Below are 27,602 nucleotides of genomic sequence, written 5' to 3' on the forward strand. Positions count from 1 at the left end.
TTACGCTGCTTTATTGCAGGTTTTAGACTTTTTTTCAGCCGGCTCTCCCCATTGATGTCTATGGGGAAATCGTGCACGAGCACGTAAAACCAGCTCACCGCAGCACGGGTATTGGAGTGCGGTATGGAGCTCAATTTTGCTTTACGCTGCAATATTGCCTGCTAACGCTGGGTTTTTGTAAACCTGTAATACCAGCGCTATAGGGAGTTGAGCGGTGACAATAACTTGCAAGTTAGTACCGAGCCACTCTTACCGCAAAACTCGTAATCTAGCTTATTGTTTTTTATGCACATATATACGGCTTAATTTTGGAAGCTTGTATTACACAGACTATTCAGTCTAAATTGCTCTTAATACATCTCTATCAGAGTTCAGTTTTAAATTCCATACAAATATTCCATAATATAAATATATATATATATATATACACATTCAGCAGCTTCATGTTCAGCTGCTTCAGTTTTATTGAATATAAGGAGATTATTCTGTATTAGGCTATATATATATATTATATATATATATATATATATATATATATATATATATATATATATATATATATACCTATATTAGGGCTTTATTCTAGTTTTTTAGCCTATATGAGCCTTTGTATATTATAAGTACTTTGGCCTGTTTTCAGGCTATATATTTTAGGCTATATTTATATAGTATTTTAGTTGGTATTATGGCTATATTAGATATAAGCCGGTATAAAGGTTTTCCTGAATATAGTATATCTGCCTAATTGAGGCTTCATTGTATAATAAGCTTGTATTCAGACACTTTGAATATAAGTATATTAGGCTATATTATATAATAAACCCTTATTAAAGGGGCAGTCAATTTGTATTCTTTAAAAAGATAGATAATCCCTTTATTACCCTTTCCCCAGTTTTGCATAAAACCAACACTGTTATATTAATATATGTTTTACCTCTGTGATTACCTTGTATCTGGGACTCTGCAGGCTGCAGGCTGCCCCCTTATCTCAGTGCTTTTGACAGACATGCAGTTTAGCCAATCAGTGCAAACTCCTAAATAACTCCACGGGAGTGAGCACATTGTTATCTATATGACACACATGACAACTAGAACTGTGGAAAAAAAAAACTTTCAAAATGCTCTGAGCTAAGAGGCGGTTGTCAACGGTTTAGAAATCAGTTTGAGCCTACCTAGGTTTAGCTTTTCAAAAATACCACCAAGGGAACAAAGCAAATGTAATGATTAAGTCAATTGGAAAGTTTTTCAAAATTTCATGCCCTATCTGAATTATGAAAGTTAATTTTGACTAGACTGTCCCTTTAAAGGGACAGTAAACGCCAGAATTTTTGTTGTTTAAAAAGGTAGATAATCCCTTTATTACCCATTCCCCAATTTTGCAAAACCAACACAGTTAAAAAATATACTTTTTACCTCTGTAATTTACCTTGTATCTATGCCTCTGCAAACTGCCCCCTTATTTCAGTTCTTTTGACAGACATGCATTTTTAGCCAATCAGTGCTGAATCATAGGAGCTTCACGTGCCTGAGCTCAATGTTATCTATATGGAACAGATGAACTAACACCCTCTTGTGGTGAAAAACTGTCAAAATGCTTTCAGATTAGAGGCAGTCTTCAAGGTCTAAGAAATTAGCACATTAACCTCCTAGATTTAGCTTTTAACTAAGAATACCAAGAGAACAAAGCAAAATTGGTAATAAAAGTAAATTGGAAAGTTGTTTAAAATTACATGCCCTATTTAAATCATGAAAGATTTTTTTGACTTTACTGTCCCTTTAAGGTTTATTAAATATGAGTATTTTAACCGGTATTAGGTTATTTTGTTTTTTTAGTATTTTGGCCTGTATTAAGGGATTACTGTAGTTTGTATTCTTGGCATATATAACAATTAAATAAATCAGGTTATAATGTTGAAAGAAATAATTTGCACCTACTTGCAGTTTCAAATGATCCTTCTAATATATATAAAATGTAGTTTTAAAATCTTCTAATGACGTAGGTTAAGACAGCCCACAAATATGGGCTGTACAATCGTCCATATATTCAACCAATAATATTCAGCTTTTATGAATCTAATTAAAACGTTTAGTCGGCATCTCGCGCATGTGCAATCTGATCCGAGCTATAAAAAGTTATTTCTTTCTTATGCCCACACAATGATAAGTTGCTCATTAATGCTAGGGAGATTCGATATGCGAACAGCACTCACCTTATTAGCGCAGATCCGTCACCCGCTCTGCAATTTCAATACAGAGAAACACAAGGTGAGGTATTCTCTGACGTGTCAGAAGCTTGCGCAGGCGCATTGCGGATATTATCCGCCATATTGGTACCTGGGTTTTCATGCAGGATAGGGCTAGGGGATCAGGTACCCACGGAGTGGGTTTGAAAATCAGGACTACTTTGTGAATCAATTGCAGGCAAACAGTAAGTTATTACAAAGTTTGTGACATTAATAAGTGTCTTATTTTTTTATCTATTTTTCAAACTTTGTTTTTTGAGTTCAGTGTCCCTTTAAGCTATATGATATAATAGTCTGTATTGGGTTTTTCAAATATATATATACCGTTCTTAGGCTTTTCTATATAACTATATTTTAAGCCTGTTTTAGGCTATTTTAAATGTAGCTATATTAAGCCTGTATTAATTTGCGTGACGGTATCTGTTGGCGCTCTCCAAATATCCGATGATAATAATAAAAATAAGGCTCTATTTATTCATCTATTAAGCCTTTTAAGGCTATACTCTGTAACTATGTTAAGCCTGTATTAAAGCTCTATTAAATATAACTTTATTTAGCCTGCGTTTAGGCTATTCGAAATTCAAATTTTAGCCTGTTAAACTTTTCCTTCTTCCGAAGAGTACTTTTTGCTTAAATTTTTTGACCTTTGCTGTCGCCGCATAAGTCAATCTTTTCCCCCTCTTTTGAGGTGGATCATAAACCCTCTCAACACACTCCAGAACTGTCTCCCATGCTTCAGTCTCTATCAGCCCAATATCAGTGTCACTTTCGCCCTCAAGCGGCTTTAGAAGTCTCACGCCCCTCTGCGCGCATCTCACTGAGAAGTATTGTTTAATCTGTTCTGTACTAACCAGCTTCTTTCTTAGTACTCCTCTAATCCTTTTACCTATTTTTACCTATGAATGTTGGATTGGTTTTGGCTATACTATCTCTTTAATTTTGTCTATCTTCTCCGGTGCTGTGCTGAGAGTCCATGCAGACGCATGCTTGACCAGTGACTAGCTCCGGACGGTCATGCGAGCCGCTGCTCAGCGCGACACTGATTTCTCATTGTGGTTTTATTTCCTTTACTTTCCTAGTTTTATTCTTCCTTTGAAAATGTATTTTCCTTGTATATTTCTCTTTTCTATCCTCTTCCTTTTTCTAAGTAGTTTTTAGCCTTTGAAAGTTTGTATCAGCCATGGCCGACATATTAAATCTCCCTTAAGCCCTTTTTAGAGGTATCCCTTAATTCCTAGGCTGTTAGCCCCTTCCCCGGGCTTTTCACATAGGGGTGATGGAACCTCCTCTCCAGAGGTAAAGTGGGGTTAAAAGAACCCTCCTTCCCCAGGGTTTTTAAGAGGGACATCAGAGCTTCGACAAATTTTGTGCTTTAAAAATGCAAAATATTAAGCCTCCTGTCTTGCCATAAAATTCAGATTATTATAGCCTATGGCAAATAAATAATCTTGATTTTAATAAAGACAGGAGGCGAATATCCCCCCCCCCCTTCTTTTCCCTCCCATTATATATTAATAAGATTTTATTTTCTGTAAATTTCATCTAAATTACGTTGTTGCTGTTGATTCTCCTTTTCTGGGATTGTTGTTACTTTGCATTTTTTTTCTTTTCAGTGACTCTGTAGATTTTATTTTCTCCGTTATCTATGGACCAGGTCATCTGTTGTTTCTCCGTTCCTGGTATCGCTGTTCCATTTTCGTCTAGAATGGATATTTTGGAGTTTGATTTCTTCATTATAGGTTCCGCTGTCTTATGATCAAAGAAAAGAGGAAGTGCTGGACTTGTTCATTACAGTTTATTAGGCTGCTGTGTGCTGATCGGTGCAGTCTTGTTACTTGTTATTATTTTTTTCTCTGTATGTTTTCTTTGCTGCTGTTTGGATTCAGTAAAGATTTGATGCAAAATATTTGCCTCCTGTCTTTAATAAAATCAAGATTATTTATTAACCATATGCTATAATAATCTGAATTATTAATTATAACCCCCAAAACACTTAATACACACCATAACATATTATTATCATCAATATATGCAATATATTCTTAGTGTAATTATTTATTCCTATTTATTTATTTTTTATATTAATAATTATATATATATATATATATATATATATATATATATATATATATATATATATATAAAAATTTTTAAATTACATAAAATCTGAAATTGGTGACATCCATACATTTTCTATACTGGCAGTCATTATCATAAATGAATGAATAGGTATGCTATTACTGGCCCTGTGCTAAACCTTAACATTCTAATTTAATATTTTCTGACCACATCAAACCATAAGTTAACAATTCATTTTTTAGGACCAACCTTGGCTGTAAAAAGAATCAATATTGAACACTTACCTAACTGCAAATACTTGATCTTCAATTTCCAGTGTCCCAAGCCTTTTATGTACTGCATGCATAAATTTGTCACCCTGGTAAGCAGTTCCTCTACCATCCAATGAGGCAACTATAATATCCTCTGAACTTGCCAGATATGTCTTCCAGCCTATTGAAAATGAGTGATGTATTTCCTGACTTGATGGTCCTCCATACCTGAAACAAAATAACATAAATTAACATAAATTAAAAATAGAAATGAATATCAGATACAGGCAATTTGACCCATCAGATAATAATACTTCCTTATCTGTTTTAAAACCTTAAATTATTGAACCTTGACTATATTCTTGCTTTGATTATGATCAATGCTCTTATATCAGAGTTGTGTGAATTTTTCTTTCTGTGCAAATATCTTATACTTATAGATATATGGCTGAGCATTTCTTTATGTCTTTAAGTCATCTCAAAGATTTTGATATTATTATTATTATTATTATTATTATTATTATTATTATCAGGTATTTATAGAGCTCTAACAGGTTCCACAGCTCACCAGTGGTATATAAAAACAATTACAGGGATCAAATGGGTAGAGGGTCCTGCCGAGAGTTGCACTGTGGTAGTCGGCTCTTATGAAGGTGGACTACAAACAGCTGGGCTTATAGGCTTACATGCTATGGGGTTTAAGGGGATAGCAGTGGAGATAGAAAAGTTAGTGTAGATTGTATGCGTCCCTGAATAGTAGAGTCTTCAGGGAGCACTTGAAGCTTTTAAAACTAGGGGAGAGTCTTGTGGAGCGAGGCAGATAGTTCCATAAGATGGGAGCCAGTCTGGAGAAATCTTGTAAACGGGAATGTGAGGAGGTAACAAGAGAGGAGGAGAGGAGGAGATCATGAGCGAAGCAAAGGGGTCGGGAGGGAGAGTATCTGGAGACAAGGTCTGAGATGTAGGGGGGAGCAATGCAATTGAGGGCTTTATAAGTCAGAGTGAGAATTTTGTGTTTAATCCTGGAGGCAAGAGGAAGCCAGTGAAGGGATTGGCAGAGAGGTGCGGCATATGAAGAGCAACGTGTAAGGAAGATGAGCCTGGCAGAGGCATTCATTATAGATTGTAAAGGAGCTAGGCGGCAGCTAGGGAGACCAGAGAGGATGGAGTTGCAGTAGTCGAGGCGGGAAAGGATGAGAGAGTGGATTCAAATCTTAGTTGTGTCTTGCGTAAGGAAATGTCTGATTTTAGCAATGTTATTAAGGTGGAACCGGCAGGCTTTGGCCAAGAACTGAATATGAGGAGTGAAAGAAAGATCTGAGTCAAGTGTGACCCCAAGACATCGAGCATGTGAGGTTTGGGTAATGATGGAGTTATCAACAGTTATAGAGACATGGGGTGTAGAGATTTTGTAAGAAGGGGGAAAATAAGGAGCTTAGTTTTGGAGAGATTTAGCTTGAGGTAGTGAGAGGACATCCAAGATAAGATATGAGAGAGATAACTAGTGACACGGGTTAGCAAGGAAGGAGATAGTTCTAGTGCAGAGAGGTAGATTTGAGTATCATCGGTATACAGATGATAGTGAAACCCGTGGGACTTTATTAAGGAACCTAATGAGGACGTGTAGATTGAGAAGAGAAGGGGCCTGGGGACAGAGCCTTGCGGTACCCCAACAGAAAGAGGTAACGGGGCTGAGGATGCCCCAGAGAAGGCTACACTAAAGGTACGGTTAGACAGATAGGAAGGGAACCAAGAGAGAGCCGTGTCGCAGATGCCGAAGGATTGGAGGGTATGGAGCAAAAGAGGGTGGTCGACAGTATCAAAGGCAGCAAACAGATCAAGGCGGATAAGTAGAGAGACGTGTCCTTTGGATTTTGCTTTAAGTAAGTCGTTTGTAACCTTATACATACTAACATAACAATACATATAGTAAAAAAGCATTATTTCACTGCCACCCCAAAAAACTCTAAAGTATCACACTATGTAGTAGTAACTAACCTTCTGTAGAGCTATACATCAATAATAAAATGTTTTAATGCTCAATATCAATTTAACAGTTATGGATCTTTTTCTGTCATCCTGTTTTTCATTTAATGCAGAACAAACATCTAAGCACTCCATGGGGCCTATTTATCAAAGCGTCAACAATGTTGCATTCACGGGCGTCAATACGCTCGCCAAACATCGCGGCCGCGGATCTGAATACGATCTCCTTATTTATCAAAAAAGCCGTCAAAAACACGCGCATCAAGTTCGGTGCAAAGAGCATTGGACTGGTAATAACTAACATTCATCAATGTCGTGGTTATTCTGGTTTTTTCCAACTTTATTTATATCATTTTATTACTGTCCTGTCTAATTCTTTTTAATATTGTACATACATATTATAGTATGTATATACACACACACATAAATATAAATATTTATGTGTGTGTGTATATACATACTATAATATGTCAGAAATCTTTTGCAAACATATTTACATGTCCCTAAGTTCCTTTTTTTGTTCTAAACAATGTTGTCTGTCATATCTCTGTGTTTATTTATACCACTATATGTATATATTGTAAATGTATTATTAGTCTGAGCAGGAATAATTGTGAATATAACATGTAATCAGAGTATCATATGTATTTATTTGCAATCAATGGATATTTTAAAGGGGTAGGAAAGTAAACATTTAAGTTGCACTAGTGTGAGCTAGCTGCTAATCGGTGCCTGCACACATTTGTCTCTTGTGATTGGCTAAATAGATGTGTTCAGCTAGCTGCCAGAAGTGCAATGCTGTTCCTTCAGCAAAGGTTAACAAGAGAATGAAGCGAATTTGATAATAGAAGGAAATTGGAAAGTTGTTTAAAATGGTATGTTCTATCTAAATCATGAAAAAAAATATTTTGGTGTTTCCTGTCCCTTTAAGAACTGGGCCAGGTTTCTCTCTGCACCTGTCTAACCCCTCCTGATTGCAATCTATTTTTAAAAACCACCCGTACACAGGTGTTATAAGATGGGCTGGCATATAAGATGACATTTCTTATTGAAAAAGAAATTCAAGAGAAGGAAGAAATACACTGAAAATAGCATGACAGTAAAGAGGTGATTTTAATTTCTGCTGTATCTGAATCATGACAGTTTAAAATTAGGTGGGCTATCCCTTTGATCTATCAGCTTAAGATTCTATTGAATCAAACATCAATTCGAATTTTAAAATCCTTGTCTAAAATATTACACTGTGTGTCCTAATGTCAGCATCAATGTTTATCTTTAATACTAATTTCACATATACTGTACATACTTTCAAAGTATAATGCAAAATGTAACAAATGGCACTTACAAGTTCTGATGAGTGATCAATGACACTAGAATCGAGCAATTTGATTAGTTAGTAAAAGTTTATGTGTATTTAAATCAGATTGGCTGATGTCATAAATCATGTGATTATGCATGTTCCAATCAAAAGTGGTGGAAAAATTCACTAGTGTGTGGGTTATTAGGAGTTTGTGTCATAATTGGTGCGAAAAGTGTTGAGTCAAATATGGCGCAAAGTGGAGAGTGAGACTTGTATTACATAGCTTAAACATGGTGCACATAGATTTTTCAAAAAAAAAGGAAGTTAGCTATATTATGTTGTGTATTTATTTCATTTTTATCTCTATATCTATTAGTGCAACAAGTTTGGGGCAAAACTTTGCACCAAATATGTAGAAATAATATTGTCGTCTTGCTTTGTAATGAGAGACAAAGTTGTAGCATAATCCATAAGTAGTAATGTATTTTTCATTTTTATCCATATATCTAATATTGCACTAAATGTGGAGCAATAATATTGTTTGATTTAGAAAGGGTATACAATTGTAATAAAGTTTCTAATTTACTTTTATTATGTAATATTCTTCATTATCTTGCAGTACCAAACATAAGTTTTCGGTGTTTTCCGACTCCCATTGAGTTCTAAGGCATCCGCGACCTCAAGGATGGCGGATTGAAAACTAGGTACGCTGAGTCAGAAAAGACGCAAGTATAACAGTAGAATTTTTTTATAACTTTGTGAGAGCTTTAAATAGTGTTGATTAGGAGGGCGAATGAACACGATTCCGCTTGAATACCATGGTTTTCAACTCGCATTAATCTGTGTTGGATTGAGATCGCGGGATCGTATTTTACGTCCCAAATTTCAACATTTGCTGATCTTGACACTTTGATAACTACGGCGCATCAGTCTCGAGACAATTAAGACGCGGAATTCCAGCGTATTTTCAGTTGATGCTTTGATAGATAGGCCCCCATATCTGTGCCTTATGTTTTGGGGTACTATTAAACAGTGATTGAACGTTTTTATATGTTTGATAAAAGTTTTGACACATTTGTAAATGCTCAGTTAGGCCTAGATTACGAGTTTTGCGTTAGAAGCTGTGTGGTGCTAACGAGCAGTTTATGCTCACCGCTCACTTACAGACAGCACTGGTATTACGGTTTTTAGAAACCTGGCGTTAACCGCAAAAAGTGAGCGAAGAGCAAAATTTTGCTCCACATCTCACCTCAATACCATCGCTGCTTACATTAGCGGTGAGCTGGCTGAATGTGCTTGTGCACGATTTCCCCATAGGAATCAATGGGGAAGAGCCAGCTGAAAAAAAACCTAACACCTCCAAAAAAGCAGCGTAAAGCTCCTAACGCAGCCCCATTGATTCCTATGGGGAAATAAAATTTATGTCTACACCTAACACCCTAACATGAACCCCGAGTCTAAACACCCCTAATCTTACACTTATTAACCCCTAATCTGCCACCCCCGACATCGCTGACACCTACATTATATTATTAACCCCTAATCTGCCGCTCCGGACACCGCCGCCACCTACATTATACTTATGAACCCCTAATCTGCTGCCCCCAACATCGCCGACACCTACATTATATTTATTAACCCCTAATCTGCCGCCCCCAATGTCGCCGCAACCTAACTAGATTTATTAACCCCTAATCTGGCGCCCCCAATAAAGTTATTACCCCCTAAACCTAAGTCTAACCCTAACCCCCCCTAACTTAAATATAATTTAAATACATCTAAATAAAATTACTACAATTAACTAAATAATTCCTATTTAAAACTAAATACTTACCTATAAAATAAACCCTAAAATAGCTACAATATAACTAATAGTTACATTGTAGCTAGCTTAGGGTTTATTTTTATTTTACAGGCAACTTTGTATTTATTTTAACTAGGTACAATAGTTATTAAATAGTTATTAACTATTTAATAACTACCTAGTTAAAATAAAGTCAAATTTACCTGTAAAATAAAACCTAACCTAAGTTACAATTACACCTAACACTACACTATAATTAAATTAATTACCGAAATTAAATACAATTAATTACAATTAAATAAAATTATCTAAAGTACAAAACCCCCCCACTAAATTACAGAAAATAATAAAGAAATTACAAGATTTTTACATAACAAAAAAAACACTAAATTACAAAAAATAAAAAACAAAATTATCAAAAATAAGTAATCAGTTCTTTTACCTTAAAAAAATTACAATCCCCCCCAACATTAAAACCCACCACCCACACAACCAACCCTACTCTAAAACCCACCCAATCCCCCCTTAAAAAAACCTAACACTAACCCCCTGAAGATCACCTTACCAGGAGATGTCTTCACCCAACTGGGCCGAAGTCCTCAACGAAGCCGGGAGAAGTGGTCCTCCAGACGGGCAGAAGTGGTCCTCCAGATGGGCAGAAGTCTTCATCCAGATGGCATCTTCTATCTTCATCCATCTGGCGCGGAGCGGGTCCATCTTCAAGACATCTGACGCGGAGCATCCTCTTCAAACGACGGCTAAACACAGAATGAAGGTTCCTTTAAATGACGTCATCCAAGATGGCGTCCCTTCAATTCCGATTGGCTGATAGAATTCTATCAGCCAATCGGAATTAAGGTAGAAAAAATCTAGGATTGAACTGGCATTCTATTGGCTGATTGGAACAGCCAATAGAACAGCCAATAGAATGCCAGTTCAATTCTATTGGCTGATTGCATAAGCCAATAGGATTTTTTCTACCTTAATTCCGATTGGCTGATAGAATTCTATCAGCCAATCGGAATTGAAGGGACGCCATCTTGGATGACGTCATTTAAAGGAACCTTCATTCTGTGTTTAGCCGTTGTTTGAAGAGGAAGCTCCGCGTCGGATGTCTTGAAGATGGACCCGCTCCGCGCCGGATGGATGAAGATAGAAGATGCCATCTGGATGAAGACTTCTGCCTGTCTGGAGGATCACTTCGCCCGGCTTGGATCTTTTCCCAGCTTCGTTGAGGACTTCGGCCCGGTTGGGTGAAGATGTCTCCCGGTAAGGTGATCTTCAGGGGGTTAGTGTTAGGTTTTTTTAAGGGGGGATTGGGTGGGTTTTAGAGTAGGGTTGATTGTGTGGGTGGTGGGTTTTAATGTTGGGGGGGAATTGTAATTTTTTTTTCAGGTAAAAGAACTGATTACTTTGGGCCAATGCCCCGCAAAAGTCCCTTTTAAGGGCTATTTGTAATTTAGTGTAGGGTAGGGCTTTTTTATTTTGGGGGGGCTTTTTTATTTTGTTAGGGGGATTACATTAGGTGTAATTAGTTTAAAAATCTTGTAATTTCTTTATTATTTTCTGTAATTTAGTGGGGGGGGGTTTGTACTTTAGATAATTTTATTTAATAGTAATTAATTGTATTTAATTTAGGTAATTAATTTAATTATAGTGTAGTGTTAGGTGTAATTGTAACTTAGGTTAGGTTTTATTTTACAGGTAAATTTGTCTTTATTTTAAATAGGTAGTTATTAAATAGTTAATAACTATTTAATAACTATTCTACCTAGTTAAAATAAATACAAAGTTGCCTGTAAAATAAAAATAAACCCTAAGCTAGCTACAATGTAACTATTAGTTATAGTGTAGCTAGCTTAGGGTTTATTTTATAGGTAAGTATTTAGTTTTAAATAGGAATAATTTAGTTAATTGTAGTAATTTTATTTGGATTTATTTAAATTATATTTAAGCTAGGGGGTGTTAGGGTTAGACTTAGGTTTAGGGGTTAATAACTTTATTATAGTGGCGGCGACATTGGGGGCGGCAGATTAGGGATTCATAAATGTAGGTAGGTGGCGGCGATGTTAGGGCCGGCAGATTAAGGGTTAATAATATTAAATAGTGTTTGCGATGCAGGAGTGTGGCAGTTTAGGTGTTAATATATTTATTATAGTGGCGGCGATGTCCGGCTCGGCAGATTAAGGGTTAAAATATTTATTTTAGTGTTTGCGATGTGGGAGGGCCTCGGTTTAGGGGTTAATAGGTAGTTTATGGGTGTTAGTTTACTTTTTAGCACTTTAGTTAAGAGTTTTATGCTACGACGTTGTAGTGTAAAACTCTTAACTACTGACTTTTAAATGCGGTACCAGGCTTGACAGGAGAGGGTCTACCGCTCTCTTTTGGTCAGACTCGTAATACCGGCGCTATGCAAGTCCCATTGAAAATATAGGATACGCAATTGACGTAAGTGGATTTGCGGTATTTCTGAGTCTGGCCAACAAAGTGAGCGGTACACCTGTACCTTCAAGACTCGTAATACCAGCGGGTGTTAAAAAGCAGCGTTTGGACCTCTTAACGCTGCTTTTTAAGGCTAACGCACAACTCGTAATCTAGCCGTTAGTTTTTAAATGCTGACTATTTAATCTTCTGTGTAGAATCTTGTCCATGAATCTTTCTATGAAACCAATTACTCTCTTATTGAATATTTGCCTCTTTGCCAGTTACATCACTTTCATTCTGTTCTTTACAATACATGTTATAGTTATCCAGTTTATCTAGGATACTTTTATCATTTCCTTTTAGTACAGGACCTCATATTAGGCTAAATACAATAAAGTTTGTTCGTCCTTTGAGCTGCTACTGTGAGATTGCTCAGCTGAGATATCTGTAGTTTGACTAAAGTCATTTTCTATGCATCTTGTTAAGAAATAGTGACAAACACAATAAATGTAATATGCCATATGATACAAGCTGCATTTTTAAAATCTTATTTATACTGTATATTCAATAATTGAACTTGCAGCAGTGGTTCACAGGGAAAAACAGCTTTATAAGTGTGATACTTATGGTGACTCTTCAGCCAATCATCAGAGACAACACAATGAGGCCTAGTTATCAAGCTGTCAACTTTCTTGCATTCGGCGGCACCAATACGCTCGCTTAACATCGCGGCCGCGGACCTGAATGCGCTCTCCTTATTTATCAAAAAAGCTGTCAAAAAGCCATGCACCAAGTACGGAGCGATGAGCAGCGGACTGTTGTTAACTAAACAGTCATCGATCTCGCTGCTATTCGGCTTTTTCCCAGCTTTATTTATACCCTGCCACTAAACACCGCCACTATACTAAAATATTTAACCTCTATCCCGCCGCTCCCGGAGCCCACAGCAAATAAATAAAGTTATTAACCCCTATCCCGCCACTCCCGGAGCCCACCACAACTCTAATAAAGTTATTGACCCCCATCCCGCTACTCCCGGAGCCCACTGTACCTCTAATAAAGTTATTAACCCCTATCCCACTGCTCCCCGAGCCCACTTCAACTAAATAAAGTTATTAAATCCTAAACCGCCGCTCCCAGAGCCCTCCACAACTAAATAAATGTATTAACCCCTAAACCCCTGGCCTCCCACATCATTACCACTTACTAAACTTATTAACCCCTAAACTGCCAGCCCCCCACATCGCCATAAACTAAATAAGGCTATTAACCCCTAAACCTAACAACCCGCTAACTTTATATTAAATATCAACTCATCCCTATCTTATAATAAATTTAAACTTACCTTTAGAATTACATTAAACTATATTAAACTATTAATTAACCTACCCTAACTATTATCCTACAATTACAATAAACTATATTAAACTATTAATTAACCCACCCTAACTATTATCCTATTATACAGAGAGGTATACCATACATATATACAGTGTGACAGACAGATGTAAGGGTTAACTCTCTGCTGCACACACACCTGTCTCACATGTAATCAGTCTGTGCTTTATATACAGGTCTGTAATAAGCAGTATCTCATTATACAGAGGTATAACATACATATATTAGGAGAGAAACAATGGGAACAGTTATCTTGACAAAGGCCCCATGAGAGCCGATACGCGTGGATTGACTGATTTCCCAGCACCTGTGAGCTTTGTGCAAAGCAAGGAGAGGCTGATTGAGAGCCTGTATGTACCATCATTGTGCTCCCAGAACCGTATACCAAGAAGCCAGGATCTGTGCAAACAAAAGGAAGACAGATTGGTTGAACGGTAGGAGCGGCAATTTCAAAATAAGTGCGCGCACTTCTGCAAACGGATCGTTATACCCTCTGAGGATTTTCAAGTATTAAAGCGAAGAAACTGCTGATCGGTATTTGTCGCAAATTAAGAAGGAAAGTCCAACTGTTGGTGAGATAGCCTGGCGGTTATACAACAGTGAAACCAGACTGTGCTACACTGAGGGGATATTTGGTGAGTAAGAACTGATAATACAAAAGCTTGCCAATATCGCTGAGACCCAGATTCAGCATACTAGATTTATCTTACACGCATCAATACTGAAAAGATCAGCCCGGGCTAATTTGATGTAACAAATTTGATGTAACAAATTGGAAAAATATCTTAAGTTGCAACTTTATTACACTTATCCGGAATAGGAGTAAATCAGAATCTGACTAATGTTATCGCTGCAAGGTTACTAAAAGGGACTTTGAGAGCTGGTATCTGTATTATACTTCCACTAACCTGCATCACACGAATCACCTCTCATCTTATGTTCTTTATTTTAGATTGTTTGATAAGTATAATATATTGTGTTTTAGGAAGAAGTATATTATAAGTATAATAAATTGTGTTTTAGGAATAAGTATATTATATTGTGTTTTAGGAATTTTTTTTTAGGAATCATTGTTCTATTAGATTTTTTAATACTAATTATTTTAGGGGCACCGGTGCAATTCTACTCTAAATGTCCTAATGTTTTGACTAGTCTATGTATTAAAATAAAATATTATCAATTTATTTAAATAACTTGTTTTTTAGGATTATTTTTTATTGTCCTTAGAGCTGAATTAGTTTGGTAATATTATAAATAATCTCTTTTTACAATAGGTATAGTTGTGATTTATATATATACTTTTATTTTTTGGAAATTGTGACTCACACTTTTAGACATATTCCCCACCAGAAATCAATTACTCTCACAGTTAGCCTTCACTGGCGCCACCCACAATCTTTCCTTTCAGTCTTTTCAACTTTTTCACACTTTGTGAGGAGTGTGAACAGTGGGCAGGCTTAAACTGTTTTACTGAGCTCCCTGACACATCCACTTTTTACCACTGCTCCCCGAGCCCACTTCAACTAAATAAAGTTATTAAATCCTAAACCGCCGCTCCCAGAGCCCTCCACAACTAAATAAATGTATTAACCCCTAAACCCCTGGCCTCCCACATCATTACCACTTACTAAACTTATTAACCCCTAAACTGCCAGCCCCCCACATCGCCATAAACTAAATAAGGCTATTAACCCCTAAACCTAACAACCCGCTAACTTTATATTAAATATCAACTCATCCCTATCTTATAATAAATTTAAACTTACCTTTAGAATTACATTAAACTATATTAAACTATTAATTAACCTACCCTAACTATTATCCTACAATTACAATAAACTATATTAAACTATTAATTAACCCACCCTAACTATTATCCTACAATTACATTAAACTATGTTAAACTAATAATTAATCTACCCTAACTATTATACTAAAATTACATTAAACTATATGACATATTTAAACACCTAACCCTAATCAAATTATTTAAATCTACAATAAAGAATTACTAAGTAAAAAAAATCTAACAACTAAGTTACAAAAAATAAAAAACACTAAGTTACACAAAATACAAAATAAACTATCAAATATTTAAACTAATTACACCTAATCTAAGAGCCCTATGAAAATAAAAAAGCCCCCCAAAATAAAAATAAAAAACCCTAGCCTACAATAAACTATCAATGGCCCTTAAAAGGGCCTTTTGCGGGGCATTGCCCAAAGAAATCAGCTCTTTTACCTGTAGTTAAAAATATAAACACCCCCAACAGTAAAACCCACCACCCACACAACCAAACCCCCCAAATAAAAACCTATCTAAAAAACCTAAGCTCCCCATTGCCCTGAAAAGGGCATTTGAATGGGCATTGCCCTTAAAAAGGCATTTAGCTCTTTTTCCTTGCCCAAACCCTAATCTAAAATTAAAACCCACCCAATAAACCCTTAAAAAACCTAACACTAACACCTGAAGATCCACTTACAGTTTTTGAAGACCCGACATCCATCCTCAACGAAGCGGCAGAAGTCTTCATCCAAGCGGGCCGAAGTCTTCATCCAACCAGGCAGAAGTCTTCATCCAACCGGGCAAAAGTCTTCATCCAGACGGCATCTTCTATCTTCATCCATCTGACGCGGAGCAACTCCATCTTCAAGACATCTGGCGCGGAGCATCCTCTTCTTTCGACATCTTCTTTACAATGAGTTTTCCCCTTAAATGACGTCATCCAAGATGGCGTCCCTTGAATTCCAATTGGCTGATAGAATTCTATCAGCCAATAGGAATTAAGGTTGAAAAAATCCTATTGGCTGTTGCAATCAGCCAATAGGATTGAGCTTTCATCCTATTGGATGATCCAATCAGCCAATAGGATTGAGCTCGCATTCAATTGGCTATTCCAATCAGCCAATAGAATGCAAGTTCAATCATATTGGATGATTTGGATGCAGTCTGGATGAAGACTTCTGCCCGGTTGGATGAAGATTTGGGCCCGCTTGGATGAAGACTTCTGCCGGCTTCGCTGAGGACTTCTGCCGCTTCGTTGAGGATGGATGTTCGGTCTTCAAAAACTGTGAGTGGATCTTCTGGGGTTAGTGTTAGGTTTTTTTAAGGGTTTATTGGGTGGGTTTTAATTTTAGATTAGGGGTTTGGGCACCGAAAAAGAGCTAAATGCCCTTTTAAGGGCAATACCCATCCAAATGCCCTTTTCAGGGCAATGGGGAGCTTAGGTTTTTTTAGATTTTTATTTCTGGGGTTTGGTTGTGTGGGTGGTGGGTTTTACTGTTGGGGGGTGTTTGTATTTTTTTTTACAGGTAAAAGAACTGATTTATTTGGGGCAATGCCCCGCAAAAAGCCCCTTTTAAGGGCCATTGGTAGTTTATGTAGGTTGTTAGTTTTTTGTAAATTAGTAATTCTTTATTGTAGATTTAAATAATTTGAGTAGGTTTAGGTGTTTAAATATGTAATATAGTTTAATGTAATTTTAGTATAATAGTTATGGTAGATTAATTATTAGTTTAATATAGTTTAATGTAATTGTAGTATAATAGGGTAGGTTAATTAATAGTTTAATATAGTTTAATGTAATTGTAGGATAATAGTTAGGGTAGGTTAATTAATAGCTTAATATAGTTTAATGTAATTTTAGTATAATAGGGTAGGTTAATTAATAGATTAATATAGTTTAATGTAATTGTAGGATAATAGTTAGGGTTGGTTAATTAATAGTTTAATATAGTTTAATGTAATTCTAAAGGTAAGTTTAAATTTATTATAAGATAGGGATGAGTTAATATTTAAAATAAAGTTAGCGGGTTGTTAGGTGATGTGGGAGGCCATAGGTTTAGGGGTTAATACATTTATTTAGTTGCGGCGGGGTCCGGGAGCGGCGGGATAGGGGTTAATACATTTATTTAGTTGCGGCGGGGTCCTGGAGCAGCGGGATAGGGGTTAATAACATTATGTAGGTGGTTGCAATGTCGGGGGCGGCAGATTAGGGGTATTTAGACTCGGGGCTTATGTTAGGGTGTTAGGTGTAAACATAACTTTTAATCTACCATAGAAATCAATGGGATATCGGGCAGTATCGAACATAAGCTTTCACTGCCCATTGATTCCTATGGCATCCGCGGCCTCCAGGGTGGCAGATTGAAAAACAGGTACGCTGGGCCGGAATAGTGGCGAGCGTACCTGTTAGAGGTTTGATAACTAGCAAAAGTAGTCAGATTGTGCCGAATTTGTATTCTGAACATCTGTAATGACGTAAGCATCGATCTGTGTCGGATTGAGCCCAGTGGATCGTATGTTACGTCACAGATTTCAACTTTTGCCGGTCTGTAGGCTTTGATAAATGAGGCAAATCAGGCTTGCCACAATTACGCCCTATACCAGCCTTAGCGAGGACAGGTAGCAGACTGCAGGCAGAGGAAGCAGCATAAACATATATAAAACTACATTCTGCAAACAACACAAAAAGACAGAAGCGCCACATGGCACAATATTGTATGAAACAGAATTTTTGATAGATGTTAATGATTACACTCACATATGGTTAGACACCCCTAGTGGTGTGGACGAAGCAGTCTGGGATCAATATCAGTCACCCAGAAGACTGGACTAAAGAATGTATCCGGATCTCTGCAGAGGAGTGGGCTGAGAAAAGCGTTGCAATTGATTTATACTTATTTTAATAAAGTAAATTTTATTTAAACTTACCACTTTCTGCCATACTCTGTGTGTTTTTGTTTTAAACACCATCAACCTGAGACTTAACACTGGAAGTTCCTGACCCCGTGGGATAAGTCTACTGGGTGACTATATTGACCCCAGCTTGCCTCTATACCACTAAGGGAGGTGCTCTACCAAAAGTGAGTGTATATTTATTCCTTTACCTCCCACTGCTTGTCTCAACAATACTAGGCCATATAGCCTTTATATAATCCTCTGCAGAGATCCGGATACATTTTTTAGTCCAGTCTTCTGGGTGACTGATATTGATCCCAGACTGCTTCGTCCACACCACTGGGGGTGTCTAACCATATGTGAGTGTAATCATTAACATCTATCAAAAATTCTGTTCCATACAATATTGGGCCATGTGGCGCTTCTGTCTTTTTGTGTTGTTTGCAGAATACTGATTTTGGATCTTGGCCGTGATCCCTAACAGTCAGCTGCCTCGACCAGCCCAAATATTATATTTCTCCACAATTTGAAGATACTGTCCCATAGCAAGCTCACGCACAAGCATTTATTATTAATAATTATTTTTCATATATGTGTATAATATATGATTTATTAACTCATCTTATATTTTATATTGTGTGATTTGATTATTTTTTCTGTCTATTATTGTATGTGTGTACCACACACTAATGATCACAGATTACAACTTTAATAGTCCACTGATATATATCAGAATACCCATACTTAGAGGTATTCAATACTGTTGGTGACACAAGGGCACCCCCTATACAATCTATCAAATATATAAAACTACAGTTTAGATGATCTTTCTCTATGTTAAATTGCTGCATAATAAAAGGGCATTTTCTCTCCCATAAACATACAATACTTACAGATGCATTTACATGGTTTGAGTTAAAATTCAGCACTTTTGTAAAGAAACATATAGCGGTCGATCACAATCATTAAGTAAATCTTATCTAATAACTTATCTACAAAAACCTTCATAGACTTTATTGGTACATTTTGTAGAAAAATCCTAGCATAAACGTTTCTAAAAATCAAAGCGCATAACTTGGAAAGCCTTTTAAACATTCTAAACCATTAAAGGGATATGAAACAGTGCTTCTCTTGTAATATATATATACAGTATATATATATATATATATATGTATATATATATATGTATATATATATATATATATATATATATATATATATATATATATATATATATATATATATATAGACAGTCATGGCCAAAAATATTGGCACCCCTGCATTTCTGTCAAATAATGCACCACATCACCCAGAAAATTGTTGCAATTACAAATGTTTAGGCATTCTTATGTTTGTTTATTTTGTTTGTAAAATAACTGAAATCAATCACTTCCTGTAACCATCAATGAGTTCCTTACACCTCTCTACTGTAATTTTGGACCACTCTTCTTACGCCAAACTGCTCCAGGTCTCTCAGATTGGAAGAGTTCCTTTTCCTAACTGCTGTTTTGAGATCTCTCTCCACAGGTGCTCTATGGGATTGAGATCTGGACTCATTGCTGGCCAGTTCAGTACTCTCCAGCACTTTGTCGTAAACCATTTCTGGCTGCTTTTTGACGTGTGCTTTGATTCATTGTCCTGCTATAAGACCCATGACCTCTGACGGAGACCCAACTTTCTGACACTGGGCCCTACATTGCACCACAAAATCATTTGGTAGTCTTCAGATTTCATAATGCCATGCACACAGTCAAGACATCCAGTGCCTGAAGCAGCAAAGCAACCCCAAAACATCAGTGAACCTCCACCACGTTTGACTGTAGGGACTGTATTCTTTTCTTTAAAAGCCTCATTTCTTTTTCTGAAAACAGTAGAATGATGGGCTTTATCAAAAAGTTGTAATTTTGTCTGTCCACAGCCACAGCGCAATATCCCAAAAGGAATTTGGCTTTCTCAGGTAAGCTTTGACAAACTCCAATCTTGCTTTCTTATGTTTCTGTGTCAGCAGTGAAGTCCTCCTGGGTCTCCTACAATAGCGTCCCTTTTCATTCAGATTGCAACTTAAAGTGCAAGCTGAAGGTCAGCTTGAATTTGTCTGGAAGTTGATCGAGGTTCTTTATCCACCATTCTAACAATCCTTTGTTGTAATCTTTGATCATTATTTCTCTTTTGTCCACGTCCAGGGAGATTAGCTACAGTGCCATAGGCTGTAAACTTCTTGAAAAGGTTGCGCACAGTGGACACAGGAATATTAAGATCTCTGGAGATGGACTTGTAACCTTTAGATTGTCCATGCGTTTCCACAATTTTTGTTCTCAAATCCTCAGACAATTCTTTGCTGCTCTTTCTCTTCTCCATGCTCAGCGTGGCACACAGAGACACACAACAGAAAGGTTGAGTCAATAGTATCCCATTTTAACTGGTTACCAGTGTGATTTCTATATTGTCAGCACCTGTTAATTAATACAGGTGAGTTTAATTACAAATTACAGGAGCATCACAAACTTGGAATGCAATTATTTCTTACAATTTTGAGAAGGTGCCAATAATTTCGTCCAGTTCATTTCTGGAGTTTTGCGTGGAATGTGTCAGATTTGGCTTTTTTTTCTCTCCACTTTTTTGTGTCATACAAATACAAAAGAAAGAAAGAAACATGAGAATGCCTAAACATTTGTAATTGTAAACAATTTTCTGGTCGAAGCGGTGCATTATCTGACAGTAATGCAGGGGTGCCAATATTTTTGGCTATGACATTATGTGTGTGTGCGTGTATATGAATTTATGTGTTTATATATGTTTATATGTCTTCAAATACATAAATACACATATAAATACATAAATACATATGTACACAAACATATATATATATATATATATCTATATATATATATATATATTCTATGAGTGTAACTGTACTTTGTAATGTATTTTTGATGTGTTTAGTGACACTTTTTTTTTTGCCAAATAGTTAACCAGAGCTTTAAAGACGCAGTGATCATTCTAAAAATTGCGATTGTGCTCACACGTTCGCATTTACTTTCAATTTGTAACATGAGCAAATAGCTGCATTACACCCCTTTTTTCTTGCACATAACTATTGAATACTCTTATTATGGTGTAGATCAGTTACCAAGAACTATTAATATACCCTATCTAAAGATATAGCATTAAACATTTCTTCTATTTCCCTAGGATTTTTTTTTCCTAGCAACTGCATTTTCTCTGACATAGCACACTCTATATTACAATTTACTTTGATCAATGCTTAAAGAAATAGTGTACTAAAAATGTTCTTTATTCGTAAATGTAGTATTAAATACGCTATTGTTTTTCACAGAAAAAAAAGTAATGCAAACAACTGTTTAAATTCAAATTGCAACTAGCGGAGAATGGGTACCACATATCTAAGAATTCTTGTTTACTGGGCGATTGAAACAGCTCAACTGATTTTATTGTCACAAATCTGACAATAAAAAATAGGCTCAGAGCAGGCGGACAAGTTATGGAGCAGCGGTAATTAGACTGCTGCTTCATAACTTCTTTTTCCAGCGAGCCTTCAAGGGGCATCAAGCTCCATGAGGAGTTTGATTAATCGTCCCCTTAGAAATTGTCAGTGTTTCCACTGCCTGCAGTTAGATAATTGAGCAGATATTTTGATAACTTAAGTTACATTCTGCCTCTTCTGAGCAAGGGCAAACCCTAATTTCCTGTCTCTCTAGCTTTGACTGAATAGTAAATCAGCTCATGTTACTCTACAGATCAAGCGTGATATGCCTTCCTGTAGAGATCCCAGCCCCCTTGTGGAACTGTGACAGGAAGTAATGAACATTGCACAAATTAAGTTAAAAAAAATGAAATAAAAGGGAAAATAGTTTTAAAATGATGAATAATACATATTGCAAAAGTTTTTATCAATTACAATCCACTGCTTAGTGTTGTTGTATTACAAAAATGAAAGTCCCTTTAATAGCCCAGGCACAATTCTTATTATTGTTAACATTCATGTCAATCAGGAATGTACATACACATAAAGAAGGAGGGGATACTTCTTCCTTTCATCAAAATGTGGAGGTAAAGTCATCTTGTACCAAAAATCTAAAACATAATGAAATTATTTGTTAAAATAAAAGATGTAAATAATTCGGTGCTTATTTGAACTATGCATACACTAAGTTACATTCATCAACTTGCAAATTAATTGTTAAATGAGTTTGTCTCTATTGATAATTCCTTTTCATAATATTTAAGTTCATGGTGGACTGAAAATTCATCTATTTAACTGCAAAGGGCTCCAATGCACTTCTATATATGTCCATATATGTGTACATATGTATTTATGTGTTTATATGAAAATTAACTGTTGTTTGTTTAAAATTACTTTCAGATTTACTAAGGATTTAATCTATAAGACTACAGAGGCATGCGAATATTTAGGTAAAGGAAAACTAGGCCAGATAATTTGTTAAATAATTTGTAAAGAACATACATTTGAAAGGCATGTAACTTTTCTACTATTATTATTAATATTATTTGGTGGATTTGCTTATGATCATTCTAGTTGATCATTATACCTGTGTTTTTAATAAAAAGATTGGAGCTTGTCACCAGCACCCTCTTAACAAAGCAAGGCGAGTGATGGTAAATCATAGTGTTTGTTAAATGCTCAGATTTAGCATCACTTATTATATTATTAATATTGAACCACTATTTGTTACTTAATTGTGTTACATTGTCAGAGTATCTATTCCCATAGACTCTAGTAGTGCTACTTGTTTGCATTTTAAGTGATGTACTGGGCATTCTTGTGGATGCCATTTAAAAATTAGAATAAATGTTAAGTTTTTACTATGGCCTTCACATTAGGTTACAGGTATTTATTTCTAAGTGTGTGCTAATATGGTGGTAACTTTTTCTATTTTTATTTACGCTGTAAAAGTGTACTTTGTAATGTATTTTATATGTGTTTTGTGACACTTTTTGTGTGCTAAAGTTAACCAGAGCTCCGAGGACGCGGTTATCATTCAAGCATAAATTTGCGATTGCGCTCAAGCAATCACATTTACTTTTAATTCATAATACTAGCGGTAAACCCGACAAGCACAAACACCAGCTATAAACCCTTTATCAATTGCGCAAATGTTAGCGCGCCGCTCGTAATCTGGCACTTTGCCATTTAGCATCGGTAACTTCATATAGTGATAATATTTAGACTTTACTCATGTAATGTCTCATACAAATAAAAAAAACTATATAAATGCATAAAAAATTAATAAACATAAATAGCATTCTATTCCATTTATTTGCAAGAAATTATAAACTCATAATTATGTTTAAGGATGAAGGTGGCTAAAAATTGCATGCCTTAGAACAACAATACATTAATATTCTGATGATATGGATCATACTTATTCCGTTGTGTACAATTTTTCCAATTTTTTCATTTGGCATCTGGATTGTATGCAAATTTGCCTCCAGTTTGTAGTTTCCTTCCAATATCTGAAGCTCTGTTCCATTAAGAAAAACAAATGGGATAATTTATGTGATATAACTTGAGTGTAACAATTTTCCATGTAGCTTCAACTAAGCTTAGAGGAGATGAACAAAAATTTTCTTTAAAAAATACTTCATGCTGCAAATCCATACCTCATTTCATAACAAAATGTCTCATTGTCTGATAAAATGTAAACTGATTGGCTGACCATCTTCCTCCCTTTTTAATTATTAATTTAAAGTTATTTTTTCCATCTTTTATTAGGTAAGCAGAGAAAATAAGGATCAGTACATGCATAATGTTGTAATACTACTAATAAACAAGCAAAATACTTCTCTATTTCATCTCAGTTTTAAACTCTTGGCCAACTTATGCAAACAGGTCATGACACCTTCAGAAAAGGATACATCAAGGTCAGCCAATCAAGGGCCACAAAGCAACCCTCTGTGACTGAGTAATCAACACCCCTGCACTTAAGCTGTTTTAAGTTGTTTACATTCATTTAGCCATCAATTCCAGCAGATCAAGCATTGAATTGCCAAAATAAGGGGGGGGGGAAATCCCAGAACTTAAAAAAAAAGTCTATTTTTGGGCATAAAGGGATAGTAACCCCCCAAATTTTATTTTATGACTCAGATAGAACATACAATTTTAAATAGCATTCCAATTTAATTCTATCACATTTTATTCATTCTCTTGTTATCTATTGCTGAAGGGACAGCATTGCACTACTGACAAGAAGCTGAAAATATCTATTTAGCCAATCACAAGAGACAATGTGTGCAGGCACCAATTAGCAGCAGCTCCCACTAGTGTATGATATGTGTGTATTCATTTTTTAACAAGAGATACTAAGAGAACAAAGCACATTTGAAAATAGAAGTGAATTTAAAAGTGTCTTAAAATGACATGCTCTATCTGAATCATGCAAGTTTAATTTTGACTTTCCTATCCCTTTAATTTTCTATAGTATTCACAGTAAATATCAAAATAAAAGTTATTCATTCTTAATTATTTTACACAAACACTTTATGGTTCACATTTTGCCTCAGTTTACCTTCCCAAACCAGCAAAATGTAGAATTGTATGCCTATGTGGATCAATAAAATATTCAGAATATAAAATGCACTATTGTTGGTTCCTTTTTTTGAATAAAATATCTTTACATAAATAAAATATTAGATAATATTTTTAAAATATACAAAATTCTGATCTCACAGAGAAATAATTTTGACAAACTACGTATGCTCCTACTGCTGTCCAAACTTGCTTAGATTGGCTAAAAATAACAATTAGAAACGCAACTATCAAATGTTAGTCTGAATAGAATTTTAGAAAATGTTATTTATTTTTACACTTATCCAGTTCTAACATTTGTTTGGCCACCTGCAATGTTGTATCTGCCCTGTGAGCCCTGATTTTAACAACACAACAAAATCAAGCTAGAGGTTACTTCCATTTGATCTCATTGAATACAATGATCTTACCTTTATTAGTGCCTCCTTCATGCAGTGTGATGATAGGTAGACCTGGACCTGGAATACAAGATACATTCATTTTGATATGATTTATACAGTTTTCCTTTTAAGACAAAACATATCTAACAGTTTGTGTGTGTTTTGTTTTTAATGTTATCTGGCTCATCAGCCAGGGCGTGTGAAACTTGTGCATGTGGGATAGATTCCATGCTAAAAGCAGCACATGCTAAGGATAATAATAAAAACCATGTCACATAATTGTATGGTAACATATCAAATATCTCTAGTCTAGTTTTTAAATTCACTTGGTGCTTTTTAGATACAAATTATAACATATATAGATTTGTTGCTCATCTTATAAAAATTTCTAATATTTTATGTAATCTTTAGGGATAAATAGTTTGGGCATATTTGGAACATTCTAATTGTTAACCAAACTATGTTAAACAGACATTAAACTAAAAAAAATAATGAATTAACTCTGAAAACTGAGCAGCTGGAGATTAGATAAACAAAACTAAAGACTCCCTGATGGGCTTATAATGGCTGATATATATACAGTGCAGAAATATATGTAAAAATAACTACCGTTTGTGATTGACCTAAGAGAACTGACCCTATAAGCAGATTCAACAGACATATTAATACAGTTAAGAACTTCATATAATTTACTGTAAAAAATATTCATAAGTGAATTCTGTCATATACTGAATCTTATTAGCCCCCTTGAATACCTGAAAAGGAACAAGGGACAATTTTAAAACCTAAAAAAAACACTAAAATCTGTTATATTAGACACAAACACTAGAGACTAGGGCCTATTTTCCATTTCTGTTATAAACTGTGTAAACTGGTGATAAAAAGAATTTTCTTCATTAAAGTCTATGTAGAGATTTTATGTTACCACCAGTTTACAACATAAATGGAAACTAGGCCTAAGTTAGCATTTGACTTTATACCAATTTAACATGAGTTGTCTAAAACTGTTAACATGAAGAAATATCTCAGATTTTTCTCAAAAAGCAAGTTTGTTGTATGTTAAGATTTTGCGACCCAAAATCAGGTAACATTGGCTTTATCGGAAAATCAAGTGACTTGCTTAAAGGAATAAAGAAAGACAATATTCCACAAAAAACTCACTTCGGGCAGACTAGTTAAACTCAAAGGACTATGAAAAGTTTAAAATCATTTGAAAGTGCAAATGTGGATGTGGCAATTAAGAAGTTTATGATATAACAACTAGGTGTATTATTATTTTTTGCAGTGGCAAAGACGTGGAGAGGTACAGGACGTTGACTATGTGACTAAAACATACTAAAAGAAGGGAATGTGTTTAAAAATAAAATGCTCTAACAAAAAACCCAAACATTTAATCTTCTGTCTAAAATGTCCCTTGAAGTAGGCTGCAGTTACCTGATCCTACACAGTGATTGGTTATTTAAATCTAGCCTCTAATCGAAGTTTAATTTGTAAGGGTGTATCCTGGATTGCCATGGATTTGAATAACCTGAAAATATTGATATGCAGATCTTTGTACCGCAGTGTTTAATTTCTGTTAAATACCTTTAACATTCCACCAGGACACTGGATTTTTTGTGCAATTAAATTAACACAATTATTCAAGAGTTCAATAAATGCTATTGCTGTCTACACTGAACATTTCCCATTCTTGCCTGGAATACATACATACCATAACAATAGAGTGAATAATACTTGGCACTGTAGCTGAATCTTGCACCATAATACTGGCACCTCTCCTTCCTTATATTACACGTAATGCATTGTTTTTCTCTGAAACTTCCCTTTAATCCAATTCTAGGATGAGAAATAGAAACAGGTCAGCATGTTCCAAAACAGTAGAATGCAACAGTATATTCTAGTGTGAGCTCTACATTAATAAGACATGAAACCCAAAATGTTTCTTTCATAATTCAGAAGGAGCATGCAATTCTAAACTACTTTCCAACTTAATATTATCAAATTTACTTAATTATTTTGGTATGCACTGCTGGGAGCTAGCTGAACAAATTGGGTGAGCCAATGACAAGAGGCATATAAGTGCAGCCACCAATGAGCAGCTAGCTCCCAGTAGTGCGTTTCTACTTCTGAGATTACAAAGAGAATGAAGCAAATTAGATAATAGAAGTAAATTAAAAAAGTTGTTTTTAAATTGCGTGCCTGATACGTTTGGTGTACAGCCTCTGTATAACACCATGGGCTCCCGCTAAGGTGTGTGGCTTCTTTGTGACACTATGGATATCCACAATGATATAGTATACCAAACCCAATGTGAATTCCAAAGGAAAATACTCTCTCGGAATCCGATCCAAATTTGAGCAGGTGTATTGCCACTTTTAAAATCAGATTACAGCTCCATTAAGAAGTACAGGTTTATTAAGCTCAGCACAACACGTTTCAACAATATTAAATCATCTTTTTCATTGTTGGAATGCATTGAGCTGCGCTG

At 35.6% G+C, this 27,602-nt stretch overlaps 1 protein-coding gene across 2 annotated transcripts in view; it reads right to left on the minus strand.

Annotated features, from left to right (window-relative positions):
• LOC128645393 (prolyl endopeptidase FAP-like) overlaps nt 1-27,602 on the minus strand; it is a 328,887-nt gene that overhangs the window by 184,337 nt on the left and 116,948 nt on the right. For both annotated transcript variants that reach the window (XM_053698376.1, XM_053698375.1), the window contains exons 16-20: nt 26,826-26,950; nt 25,145-25,192; nt 23,572-23,670; nt 22,192-22,261; nt 4,607-4,801 (exon numbers count right to left, since the gene is read on the minus strand). In XM_053698376.1, coding sequence (XP_053554351.1) covers nt 4,607-4,801; nt 22,192-22,261; nt 23,572-23,670; nt 25,145-25,192; nt 26,826-26,950 — 537 coding nt within the window. The remainder of the gene's footprint in view (nt 1-4,606; nt 4,802-22,191; nt 22,262-23,571; nt 23,671-25,144; nt 25,193-26,825; nt 26,951-27,602) is intronic.

This window comes from Bombina bombina, chromosome 1, assembly GCF_027579735.1.
Source record: "Bombina bombina isolate aBomBom1 chromosome 1, aBomBom1.pri, whole genome shotgun sequence".
Classification (NCBI taxonomy): Eukaryota; Metazoa; Chordata; class Amphibia; order Anura; family Bombinatoridae; genus Bombina; species Bombina bombina.